This window comes from Maylandia zebra, linkage group LG22 (genome assembly GCF_041146795.1).
Source record: "Maylandia zebra isolate NMK-2024a linkage group LG22, Mzebra_GT3a, whole genome shotgun sequence".
NCBI classification, from domain to species: domain Eukaryota; kingdom Metazoa; phylum Chordata; class Actinopteri; order Cichliformes; family Cichlidae; genus Maylandia; species Maylandia zebra.
Genome location: NC_135187.1, coordinates 22,560,054 through 22,580,101, shown reverse-complemented (window position 1 = coordinate 22,580,101; position 20,048 = coordinate 22,560,054). Strand labels below are relative to the sequence as shown.

The window sequence follows — 20,048 nt, the reverse complement described above, 5'->3', positions numbered from 1 at the left end:
TTTCAATGATTCACAAAAAGATACCAGAATAATATTTTTTTTTAATTTTTGCATTAGGTTTACAGCGATTGTCAGCGTCTTTACAGTACAAAAAGTGTAACTTCTGTGTAAATTTAATTAAACTAGCAGGGACTGAGACATGAAGTGTAGTTTATAATTACTCAGTGACTCAAGGCAGTCACAAAAAAGTGCCTTAAAGAAAATACTGTTTTCAGTGGCTTTCCAACACAGTTGCAGGTTTAATTAACTAATATTTACAAATCAATGAAATGGGAAATTTTAGGATAAAATATTTATCTTATAATTTGAATTACCTGTAGAAAAAACACCCAAAACAACAAAAACTTTGTTGTGTTATTTAAGGTAAGCTGCCTCTGCTCAAAAATGGAAAAAGGTGCACTTGGAGCTGCCCAATTAAAACAAACAAAAAAAAGTTATAGTCTCTTTTTCTGAATTAGTGCAAGATATGCCAGAGAATGATACTAAAAAGATGTATCATAGCGAGTAGGTAGGAGGCAACGTTAGGCTCATGTCAAAAGAAAACAGACATTATCTGAATAAACACAGGATCCAGTTGCCATCACAGTTTTAACAAGGCTTTCAGAAAGTGCATTTTATGCACCTGTTTGGAGAAATGAAGCGACAGATCTCTCTCTCTCTCAGTAAGTGTTTCTGATCTTCTCACAGAAAATCTGCTGATCGTGTTGAAAAATACCTCAAGCGTTCACATGGATTTATAAAATCCCAATCCTATCCAGTTTGGGATTTCACCTATACGTTGCAGGCTAGTGTCCGGGCTGGAGGTCGTGGCCCGAATCGCCTCCAGACGTCGAGGAAGTGGAGATGCTGTTATGTTGGATGGCTTGCAGATCAAACCCAGGACCTGCAGGGGTGGGACTTCTTCCAGGGCTCACCCCTGCAGCTGGACATAGAGACAGCTGTCAAAGTCACTTATAAAGTTCTGACTCTCTGCTTTTTGGTGTTGGAGATTGTAGGCATCAAATAAAAAGCCACGGCATTTGAGATTAAATGAAAATAGCTCCTTTATTTTAACAATTGAATACTGTACATACATGTATAAAGAACAGTAGAAATATATGAATATGAAATGTGCCAATATTGCATCTCTCTTTGTTCTAAGAAACTCTTGACACATACGTCTTTGTCTGCTTAGGCCACAGCGTTTCACTTTTTAAATATCTTTCGTTACAGGTCAGTTTCAGTCACTGTTTGACATAAACTTGAAGCCGCCTGTGGAGTGCAAGAAAGGCAACTTGTTCCCTGCTAGCTTCATGCAAGGCAAAACAATGCTAGTAGCATGGTACTACAAGTTATCTCAAATACCATTGCGGTGTGGTTCATTAAAACAGAAGGACAAACTTGATATTCCTTTAAATTAAATCAAGAGTGCAGTGCTTTTTTCCCCCTGATCTCTTCAAAAGTGCATTGCTAATTTTTTTGGACACAAGCAAGAGTTACTTTACTCTTTTGTGCTGTTTGTTTAGCACTTTAAGACACAGTTTAAAGTGGACCTATTATGCTCATTTTTCATGATAATTCCTGTTTGTCCCTTCGTCTCCCTCCCCTTTTTAGTCAGCTTTCTGAAACAACTGTTGTGCCCAGAACAGAAGGTTTGAAAAGCAGGTTGGGTGGGGTTTCTGTGCTCACAGCCATGGCTGCATACCTGACATAACCACATAAGGATATCCCCTCTCTTGACATCATACACATCCATGTCCATGAGGAAAAAACAAATTCTTTGCTCACATGTACATACATAAAAAACTGGTACCAATTTTAATAACAGTGCGTATATATGACAGAAAATAGGAGAAAGCATAATAGGTCCACTTTAAGGTCCTCGGTGTGTAGAGCAGTGGTTCTCAAAGTGGGAGCACCAGGTGTCTGCATCCAAAAGTCAAAGGGCAAATAATTTGCAAAAAAATAATTTTATAATAAAAAGTGCATATTTACAGATGGGGACATTTACTCCTGCCTGTGTTATCTTTGGGCTGACAGAAGCTCGCCATCAGATGTGATTGTGACACATCACGTCAGTCTATCATCAGCTATCACACACTTTTCTCAGGGTGTAATTAACCATTCCAGCTGTTCGGCTTCTTGTCTTTTTGACATGCGGGCTAGCAAGTAGCTTTAATTATTATCTATATTAAGTCAGCAGGTAAAGCTGCATTTAAATCAGAAAATATGAGGGGTTTCTTAGGACATTTTCTCCCCTCTTAGGGGTTCTTGGCCTCGAGAAGTTTAAGAACCCCCTGTGTAATAGCGAGTGCATGTGTAATTGTGGGTACACAAGGTTTAATGTGTGAATTACACCCTCAGTGGTGGATGGAGATGACTGGTGTCAGGCATCTGGAAAAGCTGGTGAGATTTCTACACAGGGTTACAGGGAAGGGGGGTTTTACTCACTGGGGTACCCCTGTGCCTCCCTCTGCCGAGCAGTGACAGGACAGTCCTTGTGGGTGAGCAGAATCTGCTTCAGCTGACCCACCTCCGACTTCAGTGACGTCACCTCGTTCTGGAAGCAAACACAGTGAAATGGTAAGCACTCTCGAAGTGTAGGTTGTGTTGATGTGAGTGTGTCTTGTGCTCAGAGCACATCCCACCTGTAGCTGAAGGTTTGTGTGCGTCAGCTCTTCAGCTTTCTTCTCCAGTGATGACACCCACAGCTTCCTCTTCTGTCGGCAGCGGGTGGCTGCGGCCCGGTTACGTTCCAGAAACTTCTGCCTTCGCTCGTCGGGGTCCTGCTCTACTGTCCTCCTTCGACGGTTTCCGCTTCCTCCTACACCACCTCCGCTGCAGCTACCGCCTGCCTGCACTGCATGAGTGTGAGATGGCTGGGAAGGCTGCATCTGCTGTGCAACTGGTGATAACTGCAGAACAAAAACAACAACTTTTTCAAGTAACTGTGCTTGAATGCACAAAAAACCCAGCCATCGTTAAATATAAAGCATTATACCTGCGCAGGAGCAGACAGTGGAGGTGCAGGCGGTGAGCCTGGGTGTAAATGTGAAGGCGGTGATTGGTGAGCCTGAGCGTGAGGTGGTAAATTCCCTGCCTGGTGCAGCTGGTGGCTCTGGGTGCTTCCAAGATGCTGTGGGTGGGGAGCATGGCACCGCTGTTGGTAGGTAAGAGGCACAGGCGGAAGCTGTGAGGGATGAGGCTGAGGATGATGATGATGGTGGTGCTGCTGTTGTGGTTGTTGTTGTTGTAGTGGAGGTGTCTGGTGACGCTGTGGCATCATCTCTATCATGTGGCCCATGGGTGGCACATTGTTACTGATGGTGATCATTCCTGGGTGGTGCTGTTGATAATGGTGGCCCAATGTCTGCTTGGATCTCTGAGCCGAAATAGATAATAAACAAAAAAAGAACAAGTTAATTAATCATGTGATGCTATTAAAAAGTTAAATTATTATCACTTCTATGTGCAATGATTTAGAAATCTGAAGAGATCTAACCACTATCCACTCTGATATCAGCCTCTGAACTGTGTTCAGAGGATAATAAGTATATACTAGTAACCAGATTAAGAAAATACAAACAATTAACGTGAATTCAACTGAGGAAGACTTTCCTTTTCTTTTTCATGTTGGATTATAAAGATATTTATTTACCCCTTTCATGGTCAATATGTTAGAGAATGCTCAGAAGCCCTATAACCACACAGAAAGGCCATAAAACTGCAGTTCCTCAAATGACCACACGAGGCTGGCTTGCACAGTGAGACAATCCCAACAGACAACTGTTCATTTCAGTTCAACTGTATTTATATAGCACCAAATCCCAACAACAGTCGCCTCAAGGTGCTTTATAATGTAAGTTAAAAACCCTAGAATAATTCAAAGAAAACAGAGAAAACCCCAACAATCAGATGACCTATGAGCAAGCACTTCGGTGACAGTGAGAATGAAAAACTCCCTTTTAACAGGAAGAAACCTCCAGCAGAAACAGACTCGGGGAGGAGCGGCCATCTACCGTGACCAGTTGGGGGCAAGGGGAGGAAGACAGGACAAAACCACACTTTGGAGGAGAACCAGAGATGAATAATAGCTCACGATTCAATGCAGAGTGTGTGAAAACACATAGGAACGGTGAAGAAGAAACACTTGGGAAGTTCCCAGCAGCCTAGAGCTATTGCAGTGAAACTAAAGGAGGATTCAGCGTGACCTGATCCAGCCTTGACTATATGCTTTGTCAAAAAGGAAAGATGACTATGTTAAAACGCCCAACTTAACAGCATTAAAAAGCAAGATTAAACTCTTCTGAAAGAATGGTTTTGGTCTCTGTGAATACTCCCCTAATAGAAATTGTATTGCAGTTTCATTTCTTTGTCATTCTTCTAATTACACTTTTAAAGTTTGACAGTGGCCAGTTTTGGCCAGTCATTGAACTGGACCTCTGGACTGAGCATTTTTAATGGAATTATCAATTGTTGTGTGGCTTACGGCACAAACGAGCAATTCAGCAAGTGACTGTTTCCACTTTGTTGCGTGAGGGTTTCTTTTAGTATTTTATTAGTACTAGTGCATGGAAAAAAATAATAATGCGTCTGTGAAATTAAAATGATACGATGCCTTTATCAGGTGTTATCAGTGGATAAACACTACAAGTTGATAATTTTAGCCCTTTGGATGTGTAGCTGCTAGGCAATATGATGACATCATAATATCTGAGGTAGATAAGAACCACAGACAGTATAAAAGATGGACGTAGCTGCCCTGACGTCACGCACTGCTTTGAGGTCCCGCTTTGAAGCCTCAAGCTGGCGACGGTGTTTTGCTTGTGAAGAATGGATGTGAAAGAGAGGGGCGGGTCTGACTATTGGCTACTGACTTGTGATTGTCAGCTCAATAGCCAATGTGGTCTTTTGAACCATAGCATGATCAAGATTTATGAAGCAGACCTCATTTTTTTATTATCTGTATGGCGCATAAACTGAGTCTATAAACTCAAATGGAAAATGTTTACAAAGGTCAAGTGAGACAGCTTTTTTTCTTTCCACTACTGGCCTGAAATTCCTACATTTCATTTTATATATCATAGCAAGAAAATTACTAATTAGTGGCCATCTGTGGCTGTGCAGTTCACCCATACAGTGTATGGATACAGCCTTCTAAGAACTCAACTTTCTTTCCCCAAATATGGTAACTTTAGACTCCAAACTAAAAAAAAAAATGTGGCTACAGTCAAAAGACTTGAGTCATAGTGTTCAGTCTATGGTTTATCCTTAACGCCTGCTAAATTAGTAACAGCAGGTTCTCTTTGAAGCAACGGGCCACTTCAAGCCGCGTCCTGCACCTCGATGCAAACAATATCTGCGGGTCAAACCCTCCTTCTTTTCCATCCTCGCCACTTCTCCTCAGCGTCCGCAACTGCGAAGACAACTGTTGATGAGAGGGATAACGTGTTCCAATAAATGCTGCCGTCTGCAGCTTGATACCTTCACACTTTATCATTCCCGTGTATCATCTGACTAAACAGACTGTACGAGCTAAATTAAACCTCATCTCACCTTTCTCCAACACTCAGCAGAGAAAAGCAAGAGAGGGAGAGGTCATGTTTGGAGCATGACATCACCCCCCCCATTCCAGTCCCTCCCTGGCAATACTGTTATCTGCTCCCTGTTACACAATATTTCTTTAAGAGAAGAAGCAGATTTCTCTCTCTCTCTCTCTCTCTCTCTCTCTTCACCATTCAGTGAAGTAAAAAGAGAGCACATTTAACTGGTGCCAAGGATGAGGTCATTGAGCTGTCTGTGCCAGCTTTACCAGCCAGCCAGGCTGCCAGTCATACACACACGCACAGCCACACACACACACTAAATAGAGCGGGACACGAGTCCTTCAGTTGTGTTTACTAGATAGAAACACCCTGACACTGAGGCCGGCGATTACATCATGGGTCTCCTTGGCTTGGATGACACACCACGTTGATATTTCTGTCTGAAGGGATCAGTGAATGAAGACACAAAACTGTACATGAAACACTGATCCACTTGTCAAATGTTTACTTTTCCACTTGAGCTGCGTGTAGCGTTACTGTACAACAGAGGCACGTTAACACACTTTCTGATGTTTTAAATAAGCGGAGGCCTGTTTCGAAAAAGAAAAACCTTTCCGAGGACCAATATAATTCCTTAGATTTATACTACAAGACTCATTCACCTGCTCACACACACACATTCATGCAGCACTTTATTCTGTGTACTTTAGGAACGTTACCTACAACACATACACTCACAGTAGGTGCACCGGGGGGGTAAGTATCCCGGACTGAACCACTGACAAACCAATATGTAGATGACTCACTCCACCTCTTTGCGTCCACTGAGGACATTTGTGGAACAAATGTGTTGCATCTTGGTGAGTGTTACAAACCTGACAAAAAGTCAAAGTGTTGTTTGAGGGTTAAGATTCTGCATCAGGATTAAGGTTTAAAGTAAGGAGTTGCTTCAGTAATAAAAGCTAAGGTAAGGTAAGAATGTGTTGGGTCATCGGGTACCCTTTTATGTATGTGTGTGTGTGTGTGAGAGAGTGTAAGAAAAGAGGGTCAGAAGTAAACTTGCCACCTGAGTGGCTCCGCAATCTGAAACCACTTTTCAGTTGCCACTCTGTATGCGAGCTCCTCCACAAGAAGCCACAACCTGCGTCCATGCCTGTGTGTGTGTTTGTGTGTGTGGGGCTATTTCACAGTTTTCCCATTTGAGGTAGCTTTTGATAGCAAAATATTTTTAACTATTAATTCCAGATGCAGGTGAAAAGAGGATATGTAAAATTTACAAGCGAAAAGATCGCACGCTTGTTGACGCAAGGGAAATAAAACAACTGAGAAAGCCACGGGGGAGCATGTAGATTGTGACTTCCTGTGGTCCAATGTGTGTGTGTGTGTGTGTGTGTGTGTTTGGGGGTAGAGTTACATTCTATTTCCTGTCTGTGCTGATTAGAAAGGACTATGGCAAAGGCAGAAGGTGAGGCCGGGTGTCTTTTTTTTAAGTGTTACATAACACTATGAATTTGTCTTTATTGAAAAATCACCCACATTTTGAGCCATTATAGAACAGATTAGAATAGAACGCGACTATTTGTCATTCTACAGGTGTACAACCAAATTTGGAGCAACTCTCTGAGTGGTGCATATAGTTAAGACAAAAATATATTCAAATACATATATATCAATATAAAGATATCAGAATATGAGATCAGTATAAGTTATTATACACACACAAACACACTCCTACTTTACAGACTTTAGTAATATTGCACCGGATGTTCTGAGTGATGATGATACACAGTGTTATGAGCTGGAGCAGGATGGTAAAGGGTATATATAATGGACATCTCTGTTCTAACTGAGCTTACTATAAGCCTCAGTCACCCAATCAGTCATTCATATAGCACTTTAGTTTACACCTAAGTGCTTTGTCTAACAATAAAACACACCGAGTGCAGCAGGGTTCAGAATCCTGCCACAGAAAGATTCAAAGTGCAGACTGGGATTGAACCTCCAACCTTTCAATTGTTAGCTTACCTCACTCAACCTCACTCTGCCTCCTGAACCACAGACAACCAAAACGTTAGGATAAGATATAATATGCTGGGAGTTGATGAAACATGCAGAAATCCACTCTTCATAAACAGCTGTGGTGTAATGCATTATTAGTGTAATGCTAATATAATGTTATTAGCTCCAATAATGGAAATAGTGGAAAAAGGTAGTCAGACTGACTGATGATCACCTACCTGGGGTGAAGAACAGGAGGGGTTGTGTACAGGAGCCGGTATACCCATTGCACAAGACATCTGCTTCTCCATCTGAAGAAGAAACAGTAGACACAAAAAGAATCTTTCAGCTGTGACAAGGGGAAGCAGCAGCTTGTATCCACATAAACCTCAAGTATGAAGAGTTCCCCCAAAGGTCACATCCATCTGGAGTTTTGACATTTTGATTAATTTATCCACAAAAGTGAATTTTCCTGTCATGGGTCCACTATACCTGCATCTATAAATCATCAGGCATGCGTGTTTGAATGTGTGGGAGTCTGAACATGACAAACACCATCCCCTTCCATACTTACAGTCATGTGCTGAGCAGATGCCCCTTGCATGGCGGGGTCTGGCAGGGTGCCAGGTAAGGAGGCTGGCAGCGGCTGCCTGTGTCTGTTCCGCATGTGAAGGAGGCACGACAGCGGCCCGGGAACCGGCCTGTGGTGAGCCGAAGAGGGAGAGAGCGATAGAGACGGGTCATGCTAGAGAGCCGTCCACAGCCAAAGTTTCATAAAACCAGGTTCAGTAAGAGGTGCAAGTTGAAACATTTATAGCTGGGTCTTAATGGCAGATGGAGGTGAGATGTGAGAATGGTCATATCGTCTTATTTTTAGGGGAAGCTGTATCCAAATCTACAAACAAAAAATGTATACAAAGCCAGCAGAATGGCGCTGTTCTGGGACCTCCCTGCACTTTAATGTGTAGGACCTTCACACAAAACAGAGCTGGTAACAGTGGCAACAGATATGCCACTGAGCTAGGGAAGAGGTGGGTTGCAAAGTGGCTTGCAGATGTGCTACAGCAGCTAAAATAGCCCTCCCACTGTTTACAAGGGTATCAGCTGAGCCATCAGCTGATGATGTAGGCTAGCACTGAGATCAGCTGATCTGCTACCACTGCAGGTGAGGGTAACTTGGCTGAACTAACATCATGTTTGATTTCTACTACTTACTTCAAATATTTTTTCAAAAGGAAAAGATAAGTGATTTTAGCTGGCAGGCTTACCTTCGTCTGAGCAACGAGTTGGCACAGTTTCCTAAAGTAAAGCAGGAGTATATCTTTCTAGAAGCAGCATTTCAGTCATCCTGTTTATTTCATACATTTAACAGATTTTACTGGAACTACTTTCTACGGAGGAAATAGTCCCTTACGAAACTGTTGACAGGGTGTTCTGCTTATTGTCCAGAATATTAAGTTCTCTAGGCAAAGATGTTGCTGTTGAACTTTTTTGACATGGGGAGTAGCACAACCTAAATTCCACTGAGCCTCATTGTTTTGGGATGGCGGAGAAGTCTCAAAGGCAGATGTGTCAAAACATTGGCAAGTTGGCAAATCAAAGCCGCCAACCACTAGAAACAAATGTTACTGAGGAGTCTCTGAGAGCCCTTAAACACTCCAATGTGATCAAAAAGCACTGATGTGTTATTGTATGCCAGGAGAGAGCTGTAAACAGAGTTTTTAGGTAAAGCGCTGACAAGAGAAAGAGTGATGAAGTTTAAAAAAAATGGAAAGAAAAGAAAGACGTGGAGAAAAATGACAGCCCGAGAGGGAGGTGGAAAGCCTGCAGATCAGCGCGGGGGGGATCCAGAGACCCAGGGTGCCATGTGCTGACCTAACCCCTCTGGCTCTTTGCCAGTCGGACAGCGTGGGCCTGCATGGCCACGCTGAGGTCATCATCAATGATGTCATCGCCGAATCTGAGGGTATGCGACCCTTTTAGAATACAACAAAGCGCAGACAAACCAAAACAGCATTTCCTAACATAACCACAACAGTTCTACCAGGCCAGCAGCCAGACATTCAGACCAGGTCACTATGGAAACCGGTGGTAAACATTTGGGGAAACAGCCAGATGCCCGATCCAGAGTTCACTTAGTAACTCTTAGCGGGTTTCACTGACTAACATGCTGTCTGGATTCAGCTGGCACTGATTAATGCTGCCATAAATGACTGTCAGCTCGCTCCCCACTGTCCTGTCACGTCCTGTCTGAGCCTGGACAGATGTTTGGAGCTAATTATGTCACTGACTCACTTGTGGCACCTTGATTCATCTAATCAACAACAGATTTGACAGCCTTTTGTTTGTCTACAGCAGTGCTTCCCAAACTTTTTCCAGCCACGTACCCCTTGAGACATGTCACCCTCAGCCGCATACCCCCTACTACGAACGACTCTTAATTAGTGTCTATAAATACATTGCAATATCGCATGCATAAAGATAAATACTGCACAGTCGATTATTTCTCACCACCAAATGAATTTATCAATATTTTTTAGTAATGACAGAGTTTTAATAACAAACTTTACTACTTAATACTAGCAGTGTATCAAAGGATTTATTAGAATTCACTTTTTTGTCGAGAGCATAAAGGCCATGAACTTTCATTAAACAGAACTTTATTTAATGTGATGGATGTGCTTGAGCAGAGGCACACAGCTCTTCAATGTTTGGCTCAATTTGGGAAAGGCTGAGTCTTAAATCGTTTTCCACACAAAGTCTTGCTCTGTATTTTGTTTTCATGTTTGTTAAAGCAGAAAATCCCTTTTCGCATAAGTATGTGGTGGCGAAAGGCATCAGAGTCTTGACAGCGCGCTTAGCCAGCGCGGGCTGTTCAGTGCGCAGCCCTATCCAGAAATCCGCCAGGTTCTTTTGAGCGTGTTCAACTTTTAGAGATCCATCTGTGGCGATTTCAATTAGGCTCTCCTGGTCAGACGGTGATAACGAAGTAGGCACGGCGGTGAACGGGTGACGTATCCAATCATTTGAGCCGTCCGTCTCTGGGAAGTATCGGCGTAACTGCACCGCCAGCTCCTCAAGGTGCACGTTACATTCGCGCTTTACACTTTTAGATAGTGTGAGATCATTAGAGCACAGAAAATCATGCAGCACAGGAAAGACTTCAGTGTTGTTTGTATCCAAGCAGTTCTTCCAAAGGTTTAACTTCTTTATCATGGCCTCAACTTTATCTTGAACATTGAATATAGTTGCAGAAACGCCTTGTAATCCGAGATTGAGCTCGTTCAGACGAGAAAATATATCACACAGATAAGCCAGGCAGGTAAGGTACTCTTCATCATGCAAATGTTCAGACAGCTCAAAGGGATGGTTACTGAAGAAAACTTTAAGTTCATCCCTCAACTCAAAGAAACGGGTCAGCACTTTCCCTCTAGATAGCCAGCGAACCTCTGTGTGGAGTAATAATGTCTCATGCTCGCTGCCCATCTCATTGCACAACGCAGCAAATAAGCGGGAGTTCAGCGGCCTGGCTTTCACAAAGTTAACCATTTTTACACTCGTGTCCAAAACATGTTTCAAACGGACAGGTATTCCCTTTGCAGCAAGAGCCTCTCGGTGGATGCTGCAGTGTACCCAGGAGGCATCTGGCGCGACTGCTTGCACACGCGAAACCACACCTCCGTGTCTCCCAGTCATGGCCCGTGCGCCATCAGTACAGATGCCAACACATCTGTCCCACACGAGTCCATGTGTGTTCATGAATGTGTCCAGCTTTTGAAAAATATCTGCGGCAGTTGTCCTTTGTTCCAGCGGTTTACAGAACAGCATGTCCTCCTTGATGGTTCCTTCATGAATGTAGCGCACATATACGAGAAGATGCGCCAGGCCAGCCACATCCGTGGACTCATCTAGCTGTATTGCATAACATTCACTGTGGCGTATGCGCAGAAGTAGCTGCTGTAAAACATTTTCTGACATTGCATTGATGCGCTGTAAGACAGTATTGTTTGATGATGGAATGGACTGTATCGTCTTTTTTGCCTTTTCCCCCAACATTGTCCCTACCATATCTAAAGCAGCAGGGAGAATGAGGTCCTCCACAATAGTGTGGGGTTTGTTGTTTTTAGCCACTCTGTAACTGACCATGTAAGATGCTTGTAGTCTGTTTTTATTCATAAGATCTGGCACCTGAATGCAGGTTTTACTTGTTGAAAGTGATTTTAGCTGTCGCTCAAAATATTTATGGCACTTTTATGTAAGATTGACATTTGGGCGGGAATCGCTATTTACTATATTTAGCATAACTAAACCCCAGAAAACACACAAAAAAATCTTTTTTTAATCACAACGTGTCCAGTTTGATCTCAGAATATCATTCATCTGCTCTCCCGTGAATTAATAAAGCCTTAAAATAGTCATAAATGCAAAAATGACATTGCTGTAATAACTAGGACTGGTAGAGAAAATGTTACACTAAAAAAAGAAAAACTATAAAAGTCAAAATCTTCTCAAGCAAATGTAAAATGGTTCCAACTTGTAGAAATATGTGAGTGTGCCTAGGCCCGTACAGGTGTATTTATAGGTGGGCTGATGGCACAAGAATAAAGACAAACAGGCCCAAAAATGCTTATTATTATTATCATTATTATTATTACAGGATTAGGAGTAAGGTTAGGGTTAGGTTTTGGTCCTCCACATTCTAAACTGGCAAATGTTTAGAAACTAGAGGCTGATGCCTTTCAAACATTTTCTCATTCCAGTTTTTCCTATTTTAAAGCACCACAGCTTAGAGGTTAAAGCAATTAAAGTTTACACTGAAAAAACAAACAACAGCATTTTCTCTGTCTAGAAACATTCATAGAGTTAATCTGGATAATCCACCGGCCTAACTGTGAAATGCTTTAGTCCCAATAAAGCTGTAGGCTTCATGTTGTGCTTATTGCCCAGAATATGAGGTACACTGTTTCTGTTAGTGATTAAAGCTGACTGAAAAGGGTAGATTTCTTGTATTAGCTGAAAAACATTTTAAGAGGCAGACAAAGACATATGTGAAATTTTTTTAAATAAAAAGTTACACATAAACAGTTTAATGTTCAGTTTTTTTAAGTTTCATTTTTAAGGTAACCTGATATACACGTTATTATAAACAAGTGAAGTTATTTAATTATGTTGCTGTGGCAGGCATGAGTTCGTTTTTCTTTATGAAATTAGAGATGAAAATTACTTGTATTACCTAAAGTTGCAAGTAATATTAGTCAGTAAACAATTAAATAAGTACTTGAAAACACCCTTTTTTCCTTATCAAACAGAATGCTGTAAATATACAGCATAATGAAGAGCAGAATACATAATGAACCCTGTATGTGTGTATTATGAGAACTTGTGAGGGCGGACTGTTTACTAGGTTTCACAAATTCATAGCCGGCCTTTTAGGAGGAGTGGGAGCAGCTGCAGGGAGCTGGTCAGATGAAAGACAGGAACTCCTCTAATCTGTCTGTAGAACTGGGTGATAACCAGGGAGCCAAGGAAGCTGCCCAGGCGCTGAGAGACTCCGGTCTGGTTCTGAGTCTTTGCAGACATGTAACAGAGACAGTAGCTGCATGGTGGGGTGGGTAGCGTCTAAGGGACTGAGTGGCTTTTTATGCAGTGGTTCTTCATCACTTTTGGAGTTACTTAATTCTCTCACTAAACTGACGTATAATTTTTTTCCTGCTTCTTCCTCTCACTTCGTTAATGAAGTGATGAATTATGCAGCGGAAACGCCAGCTTGTGAGCGGCGGAATGATTTATAATGCGTCCATAACAGGAGGAAAAAGAAAGAATGAGAAAAGGAAATGTGTTTGCGTGTGCGATGTAGGGAAAATGTAAGATACACATATATGTGTTTCGATGCCTGTAGGTAAATGTGTGTGTGTGCGTCTGTGTGAACTTACTCGGAGTGTGTTAGGGTGGAGGTAGCCTGGGTGATGACTGACCCAGACTGGGAGGAGGACAGGGCTTGCTGGGCGGCCAGGCTGCAGCTAGGGGCCATCATTGGGCCATGTGTCTGGGGATGATGCAGTGCATGAGTCTGGGGATGATGCAGCGGTGGTTGGGGATGTGGGTGCTGAGGCTGGGGTGGGTGCTGGAGCTGATGTTGGGGTTTGAGCTGGTGCTGGCTCATACAGGAGGGCCCATTATGAGAAAGCGACTGTGGAAAGAATAAAAAAAAAAAGACAAACAGCTGAGACCATTGTAAACTTGTGGGGCAGTAAATGATTGAAGTCTTTTACGATCAGAGATTACGGTGCCAGTCAAAGTCCTTTTAGACACTAACGCAGACACATGGCAGCCATCATGAGATGCGGCAGAGCAGTTTTTTTAAGCATTACCTATATTAACTTTAATTTCATTGTTCACAGGGAGATTAATATTGCTTATATACACTCACCTGTCAAATGTGTCAAATCACTTAAAAGGTTTCTGTCTATCAGTCCCCACCATATCTTAAAGACCTCATAATTCCATATCATCCCAATAGAGCACTTTGGTCTCAGACTGCTCGTTTACTTATGGTTCCTAGGGTACTTGAAAGTAGAATGGGAGGAAGAGCCTTCAGCTTTCAGGCCCCTCTTCCGTGCAACAAGCTCCTATCTTTAAGATTAGGCTTAAACTTTCCTTTTTGATAAAATATATAGTTAGGGCTGGATCAGGTGACCCTCTCATGATGCACTGAGTGTTTCTTCAGTCACTACGTGTTTATACACCACTGTGCATTAAATCATTGGTTATTATTAATCTCTGGCTCTCTTCCACAGCATGTCTTTTGTCCTGTCTCCCTCCCCTCCCCTCAGCCACCCCCTATCTGCCCCCCTCTGAACTTAGTTCTGCTAGAGGTTTCCAAGTGTGTGTTTTCCCTCCCACTGTCACCAAGTGCTTGCTCATTGGAGATCATCTAATTTGGGTTTTTTTGCTCTAGTATTGTAGAGCCTTTACATTAAAGTCTTGAGGTGAGTGATGCTGTGATTAGGTGCCATATAAATAACAATGAATTGAACTGTCTTTGCCTCCAAAATCAAGCTTTAAAAAGCTTTTTCCCCCCTGGTAGTCATACTACCACTCTCTATACATGCTCTTTCAAAATTGTCCCAAATATTTTGATTTAATTGCTTTGAGTGCCACATTTCTCTCTTATAATGCCTGTGGTGACAGCGATGAGAGTGTGTGCACTTGTTTAGTTGTCTCTGAGTGTGACGACTAGCTGTTTAATTTACAGGGTAGAATGTGATCGCTCGGTGTGTCTTTCCTGCAGCAGGTCAGATATCTGCAGCTGTCTGACCGGGCCTGACTCCCTCACAAACAAGTGTCACTCAAAACATAAACTCTCAGCAGCACCGGGGGACGGATCTGCATCATGTCTTAATCCTTGCTTCTTTCCAGCTAACGTCAGACTAGAACTGATGGTTTATTTTAAGTGAAATAAAATAATATGATAATAAAAAAACTTGTCAGACTTACCTGCTTCTTGTTTTCCTCCTCTTGTGCTTGAAGAAATTCTTCCTCGATCTCCTTGAAGAGACCAACCTCTTCGCAGTTCTGCAGAAATCGTGTCGGCGTCGGAGTCTGGTCTAGAGTCATTGCATCCAAATGGAAACAAAAGAGAGGGAAAAAAAACGGATTTGCTTTTTAAAAAAATTTGAAGCACTTGCCAAAACAGACTGTAGTTTAAGCTTTTTTTGCTTTCTAAATTAACAGTGGTGCAGGTCGTCATGCGAAGAAGAGGAACGAGTCTCCTCTCAGCTGAGCTCTCCGTCTCTGCCTGATAACATCAGTCTGTCTCTCCCTGAGCCGTCTAAACACATAGAGGTCAGAGGTCACATGAGGGTTTTTGTTTTGACAGGGGAGTTCCTGCAGGAGGCGTGACAGGCTGCAGGACGGAGGTGCAGAGGGAGAGTCTGCAGAGGCCAGATCTTGCGCCGTTGTTTACATCCAGACAAATCTTTGGGGAAAACATTGACACCAACAGCCACGTTCGCCTCCAAAATTGTCACAAAAATGAAGCCAAAACATCGCAGCATGGCTTCCATGACTTTTATGATTTCACCTTTCTTGTGTGGCTACACTTTTCTCAGCACCACGGCTTCCACTGGCGATGGGGTAATACTTTGGTTGTACTGCTTTGCATTGATTTCTACACCACCACAAAAGCCAGCTTATGCTCATATGTTGCTTTAGTCCGGGCTGAAGATGAGGTGGAAATTCTTCTTGTTTTGGCATTGGGACTCGTACTTACTCATATTTTCTACAAGCAGCCAAGCCACTGCTTCCTGCTCATGGTCAGTATGTATTCACAGAAATGTTAATGTGGAAGCACAATATTTAAAAACTGTGTTTATATGATCGTCTGGAGGTTGTTTTGATGTTAAAGATACTAATACTACTACTGTAGCCTGAGCAGGTAGTGCATAACACAGAAATGTGAGGCTTGCAAAGTTAATTTAGATGCAGAATCAGCATTTTACAGCCGTTCACAATGGGACTAATCTTAATGGGGCATTTGTTTCCCTGGAAATCACTGCAAATGTGTTTGATATAGTCTGAGTGAAATTGTCAACTGTTGTTAGATGCTTACTTTTTTTAAGAGCAAACCTTTCCTAAATTCTTTTTTTTGCCATTGAAACACATGACCGGACACTGAATCTACACACAGACACACAAAACAAGCTAAGGAAATTTTCTCTGACTTAGCAGATCTTGAAACAGGAAGAATCTTTATCTTTCCTCTTGTAGAAAAAAACATCCTTAAAAAAATAGGAAGAGGATGAATTTACAATATCAGTGCTTTTAAAACAATCGGAGAAGGTTCAGCAGTCTTGCTGCTATTATCAGTCTGTTGCATAGAACTGAATTAGAAACAATTAAACAATTTTGGAATTTTATTTTCACTCCTCATGAATATTTGTGTTGTAAATACAGAGCACAGTAATGATTAATATACATTTAAATGATGGCTAAATTGTGCTAAATTAAAACCATGAGCTCTAGAAGCAGTGAAATACTGTGTTTTACATGGGCCGTGCAGAGACCGGTGCACCTACTCTCCATGTTTTTAAATCAAAGTGCTGTTATCTGTGTTTTGGCTCTAATCTGATGGAGTATACTGTACATGCTGCAACACGAGACCATTTGTAGTCTGTTTGAGGGAAGGAAGCTTGCTTTGGTGGGTTATCTGACTTCATACTGTATAGTATATCGTCATCTTTTTAAAAAAAATATATATCAAGCACTGATCTTGAAAAGGAGGAAGTTTCACCACAGACATGTGCAGCCAGGAGATGCGGTCACTGGGAGACTAGGATGAAATCTCAGAGAAGCTCATTTTCTTCCTTACCTGTGAATGCTGCATCTGTCTTTATGGAGGGGAACTTGAGGGTCATCTCATGCTTGTGCCTGTGGATGATCAGATGTTCCTCTAACTGGAAGCGCTGCAGCACACCAACACAGGAAGAGAGATGTGAAGGGATGCGTGCAGCTGTGTGACACGCGGGATGATTTTCTCAGTTAAAGCAGCTGATTACATCTTAAGCTGACTAAGACATCATGATGCTCTTAGTCTGTTAAGTATTTTAGGTTATTCATCACTTCAGAAACATTTGTATTTATCAGAAACTCCTCCTATATTCTACAGCTTGATCGTTACTCATTTCATTGATGATTAGGTCTGACATCCTGGGGTTTTTTTTGTTTTTTTTTTAAATGACCATTACAGTCCTTGTAATGCCACACGTATATAGCATTCTACTGACCTGAGAGCAGCCCGGGGCGCCGCACATATAAGGCCTGTCCTGTTTGTCATTCATGTCATACACAAGCCTGCACAAACAGAAGAAGTGAGAAGAATTTATTTACCTGCAGTCTCAGATCACAGCTCAGATGAGCTCACCCAGCAGGCAGCCTGAGGTTCCCTGTTTTATGTTTTGTATTTACACGGATAATTCACATACTGTTCACCTATTATCGTGCCTTTATTGTGGAAGCCGTGTGTAATGAGATAGTTGCCACAGATGATGGATGTTTCTTCCTGAGACACAATATTAAGTTGACGAAAATGATCCCTTTGGTGCCAACGGACGGGGGTGAGAGCATACACTAGGTATTAGGACAAGCCCTATAGCGTACAAACCATGTTTTTTTTCCAGCCTTTCATTACTCATTAGTAATTACACGTAAACACAAGAAGGGCATCAAAGCCTTCCAGCATTGGGAGCTTTACTTTTCACTTGGAGTGGGGACTAAGTATAGTGCAATTGTTTCAGGCTACAATTAGGCTTTCATCGGGGTATCAGTTAATAATACTGGTGTGATGAAAGGATAAGTACTCGCCATGTCTTACATCAAGTCACTGGGATAAAATTATCAACACAAATGCTTATGAGAGTCACAGTAATAAACCAGCTTGCAGTGCCAACCCAGAACCGACCCAGTTGCCTCTGCTGCGAGGATATTAAGCCGTCGATGTGGAGCAATTGTGAATTATTTGAAGACTGCTGTTGAAGCACAAAGTAAGAAGGTCTTCAAATCCTCAGCCAGGTGACAACAGGTGACAAGGGTCAACAAATGTTACCAGTGTTGCTGTGGGAGGAGATGGTGGTTATGAGAAGCATATTCACAGGTTGCAAACTCCCCCACCCCTTGTGTAAGCGTGAGCCGAGAGCAATGAGAAGACAGCAAAGCGCGTGCTGATGTTATGGGAAAGACTGAGAGCCGAAGAGACGAGTTGGGAAAGAGAGGGCAAAAGTAAAGGCATCCATAAGAAGTGGAAAGAAAGTGTGTGTGTGTGTGTGTGTGTGTGTGTGTGTGTGTGTGTGTGTGTGTGTGTGTGTGTGTGTGTGTGTGTGTGTGTGTGTGTGTGTGTTTGAGTGAGTGAGAGGACGGGTGGGAGGTGGAGAGTGACATTAGGTTGATGGCGAGGAAAATGGAAAGGGCAAGTGGCAGTGATCGAGAGAGGGAGAGGAAAGCAGGAGGAGGAGGACACAATGAATGAAAGAGAGAAGGAATGAGGGTGGGAGCCTGCGAAGGGAGGGCTGCACTTCAGGCCTACTCGTGACAGGTTCGAACCTGCCTCAGCCCCCATTTTCCAACCCCAGGCAAGTAGAGGTGACTTCATAGGTGTGCGTGTGCTTGTGTGCTTGAAAATAAACCAGTAACTAGGTGATCACAACACCAAAATTCCAGCAAGATCGGAGATTGATCAAAGTATTTAAGGTTTTGATTCTCAGCTAATACAGAAAGCAGGTTTATTAGTAGTTTTATGTATCAGCAGTATGTAACAGCGTGCCACAGTCAGCTGTACTCGAAGTGTTTCACAAGCTCACATTTTACAGACAAATGTAAAAATTTAAAGCCCAGCATCCAGTTTGTAACCCCTCTGCCCCCTCTTTCTGCTCTTGTACAAGATTAGCAGACTCAGCACATTTCCAGCAAAACCTTCTGTCAGAGCGGGCACTTCAATGCGCAATGACGTCATCCTTAACGGATGAACTCAACAACAGACCAGGCAACATACTGTCAGTTTAAGACAGGATTTACGTTGACAAAAAAGTTTTCCCGCCTCATTTTTTAACTGTCATTGTTCTACACTTACACTCGGTTACTATGACTCACAGAAAAACACGCACAACTTTTAATATCACCTGTAAGCATCAAAGAAATCATTTTTAAAAAGGTGCCAGGTTTAGTTACTCACTACACTTCTTCAAGTCCCCCGTATCTGATGGATGAATCATGACAGCAGCTGGCATGGAGCTCATTCTGCTCAATTTAAATCGCAGTCCTTAACCAAAAAGTCCTCCGGACGGTCACTGCCTGCGTCTCAAGAACTTGACCGGTATTTGTGTGTGTGTGTTTATGTGTGTTTGTGTGTGTGAGTTGTCTTTTCCTCCTACCGCACCGTAAAGGAACCTGTTCAACTCATAAACAAGCCCGGCACAGCTGTACAGAGAGTGCTGTCACACACCCCAAATAGACAGGAGCGCTCAACCTTTCCGCTGGGTGATGAGACTTCACCGGGACACCTCGCTAAAAAGTTCCGCCGTCAACTTTTCTTTCCTTTTTCTTTTTAAACCGTCAAAATAAAAAAATAAAAAAAATAATAATAAAGGCACAGTATCAGGAGAGCGGTTGCCGCGGAGCTAGAAAGTTTTGTGAATGGAAGTAAAAGACTTACCTACAAGTAGAGAGTAGACGAGCGGCGCTCCAGAGAGGAACCACGTTGGACTGGAGCGAGATTACAATACGTTCTATTTACAGAAGCATTACATCACCCTCCCGGTGACGTCACGTGGGATTCCTGAACTTCTAAATCATTGCGGTCCCGTACGGAGAGAGGGCTTGAGAGGGGCGGGGTTACGACACGGTGAGGGGGACGGGACGGAACAGCAGCAATAGCAGCAGCGTGGTGCTGGACCGGAGTCAGTGACAGACCCACCGGGTAGACACACCAACGGCAACGTGACGGGACACGGGGCAGACCGGGTGGGCGGATGA

The 20,048-nt window shown here is 42.7% G+C and overlaps 1 protein-coding gene across 1 annotated transcript; it reads right to left on the bottom strand.

The window, feature by feature from the left end:
• Positions 1–27: 27 nt before the first annotated feature.
• On the bottom strand, positions 28–19,781 carry LOC101464485 (cyclic AMP-responsive element-binding protein 5). Its single transcript, XM_004547839.4, has 11 exons — positions 19,733–19,781; positions 17,309–17,375; positions 16,894–16,987; positions 15,021–15,130; positions 13,457–13,713; positions 8,098–8,224; positions 7,763–7,834; positions 2,981–3,361; positions 2,628–2,894; positions 2,431–2,539; positions 28–922 (listed from the first exon to the last, which is right to left on the bottom strand). The coding sequence occupies exons 2-11, from the start codon at positions 17,360–17,362 to the stop codon at positions 786–788; spliced, it is 1,608 nt and encodes a 535-aa protein (XP_004547896.1). The 5' UTR covers positions 17,363–17,375; positions 19,733–19,781; the 3' UTR covers positions 28–785.
• Positions 19,782–20,048: the final 267 nt, after the last annotated feature.

Bases quoted from the DNA above. Each gene is read 5' to 3' on its own strand.
- LOC101464485 (XM_004547839.4), bottom strand. From the start codon at position 17,362: ATGAATGACAAACAGGACAGGCCTTATATGTGCGGCGCCCCGGGCTGC. The intron at 3,362-7,762 runs GTAGGTGATCAT...ATTTCGGCTCAG, and splicing joins CCTCCTGTTCTTCACCCCAG to AGATCCAAGCAGACATTGGG. The intron at 2,895-2,980 runs GTATAATGCTTT...TTTGTTCTGCAG, and splicing joins CACTGTCTGCTCCTGCGCAG to TTATCACCAGTTGCACAGCA.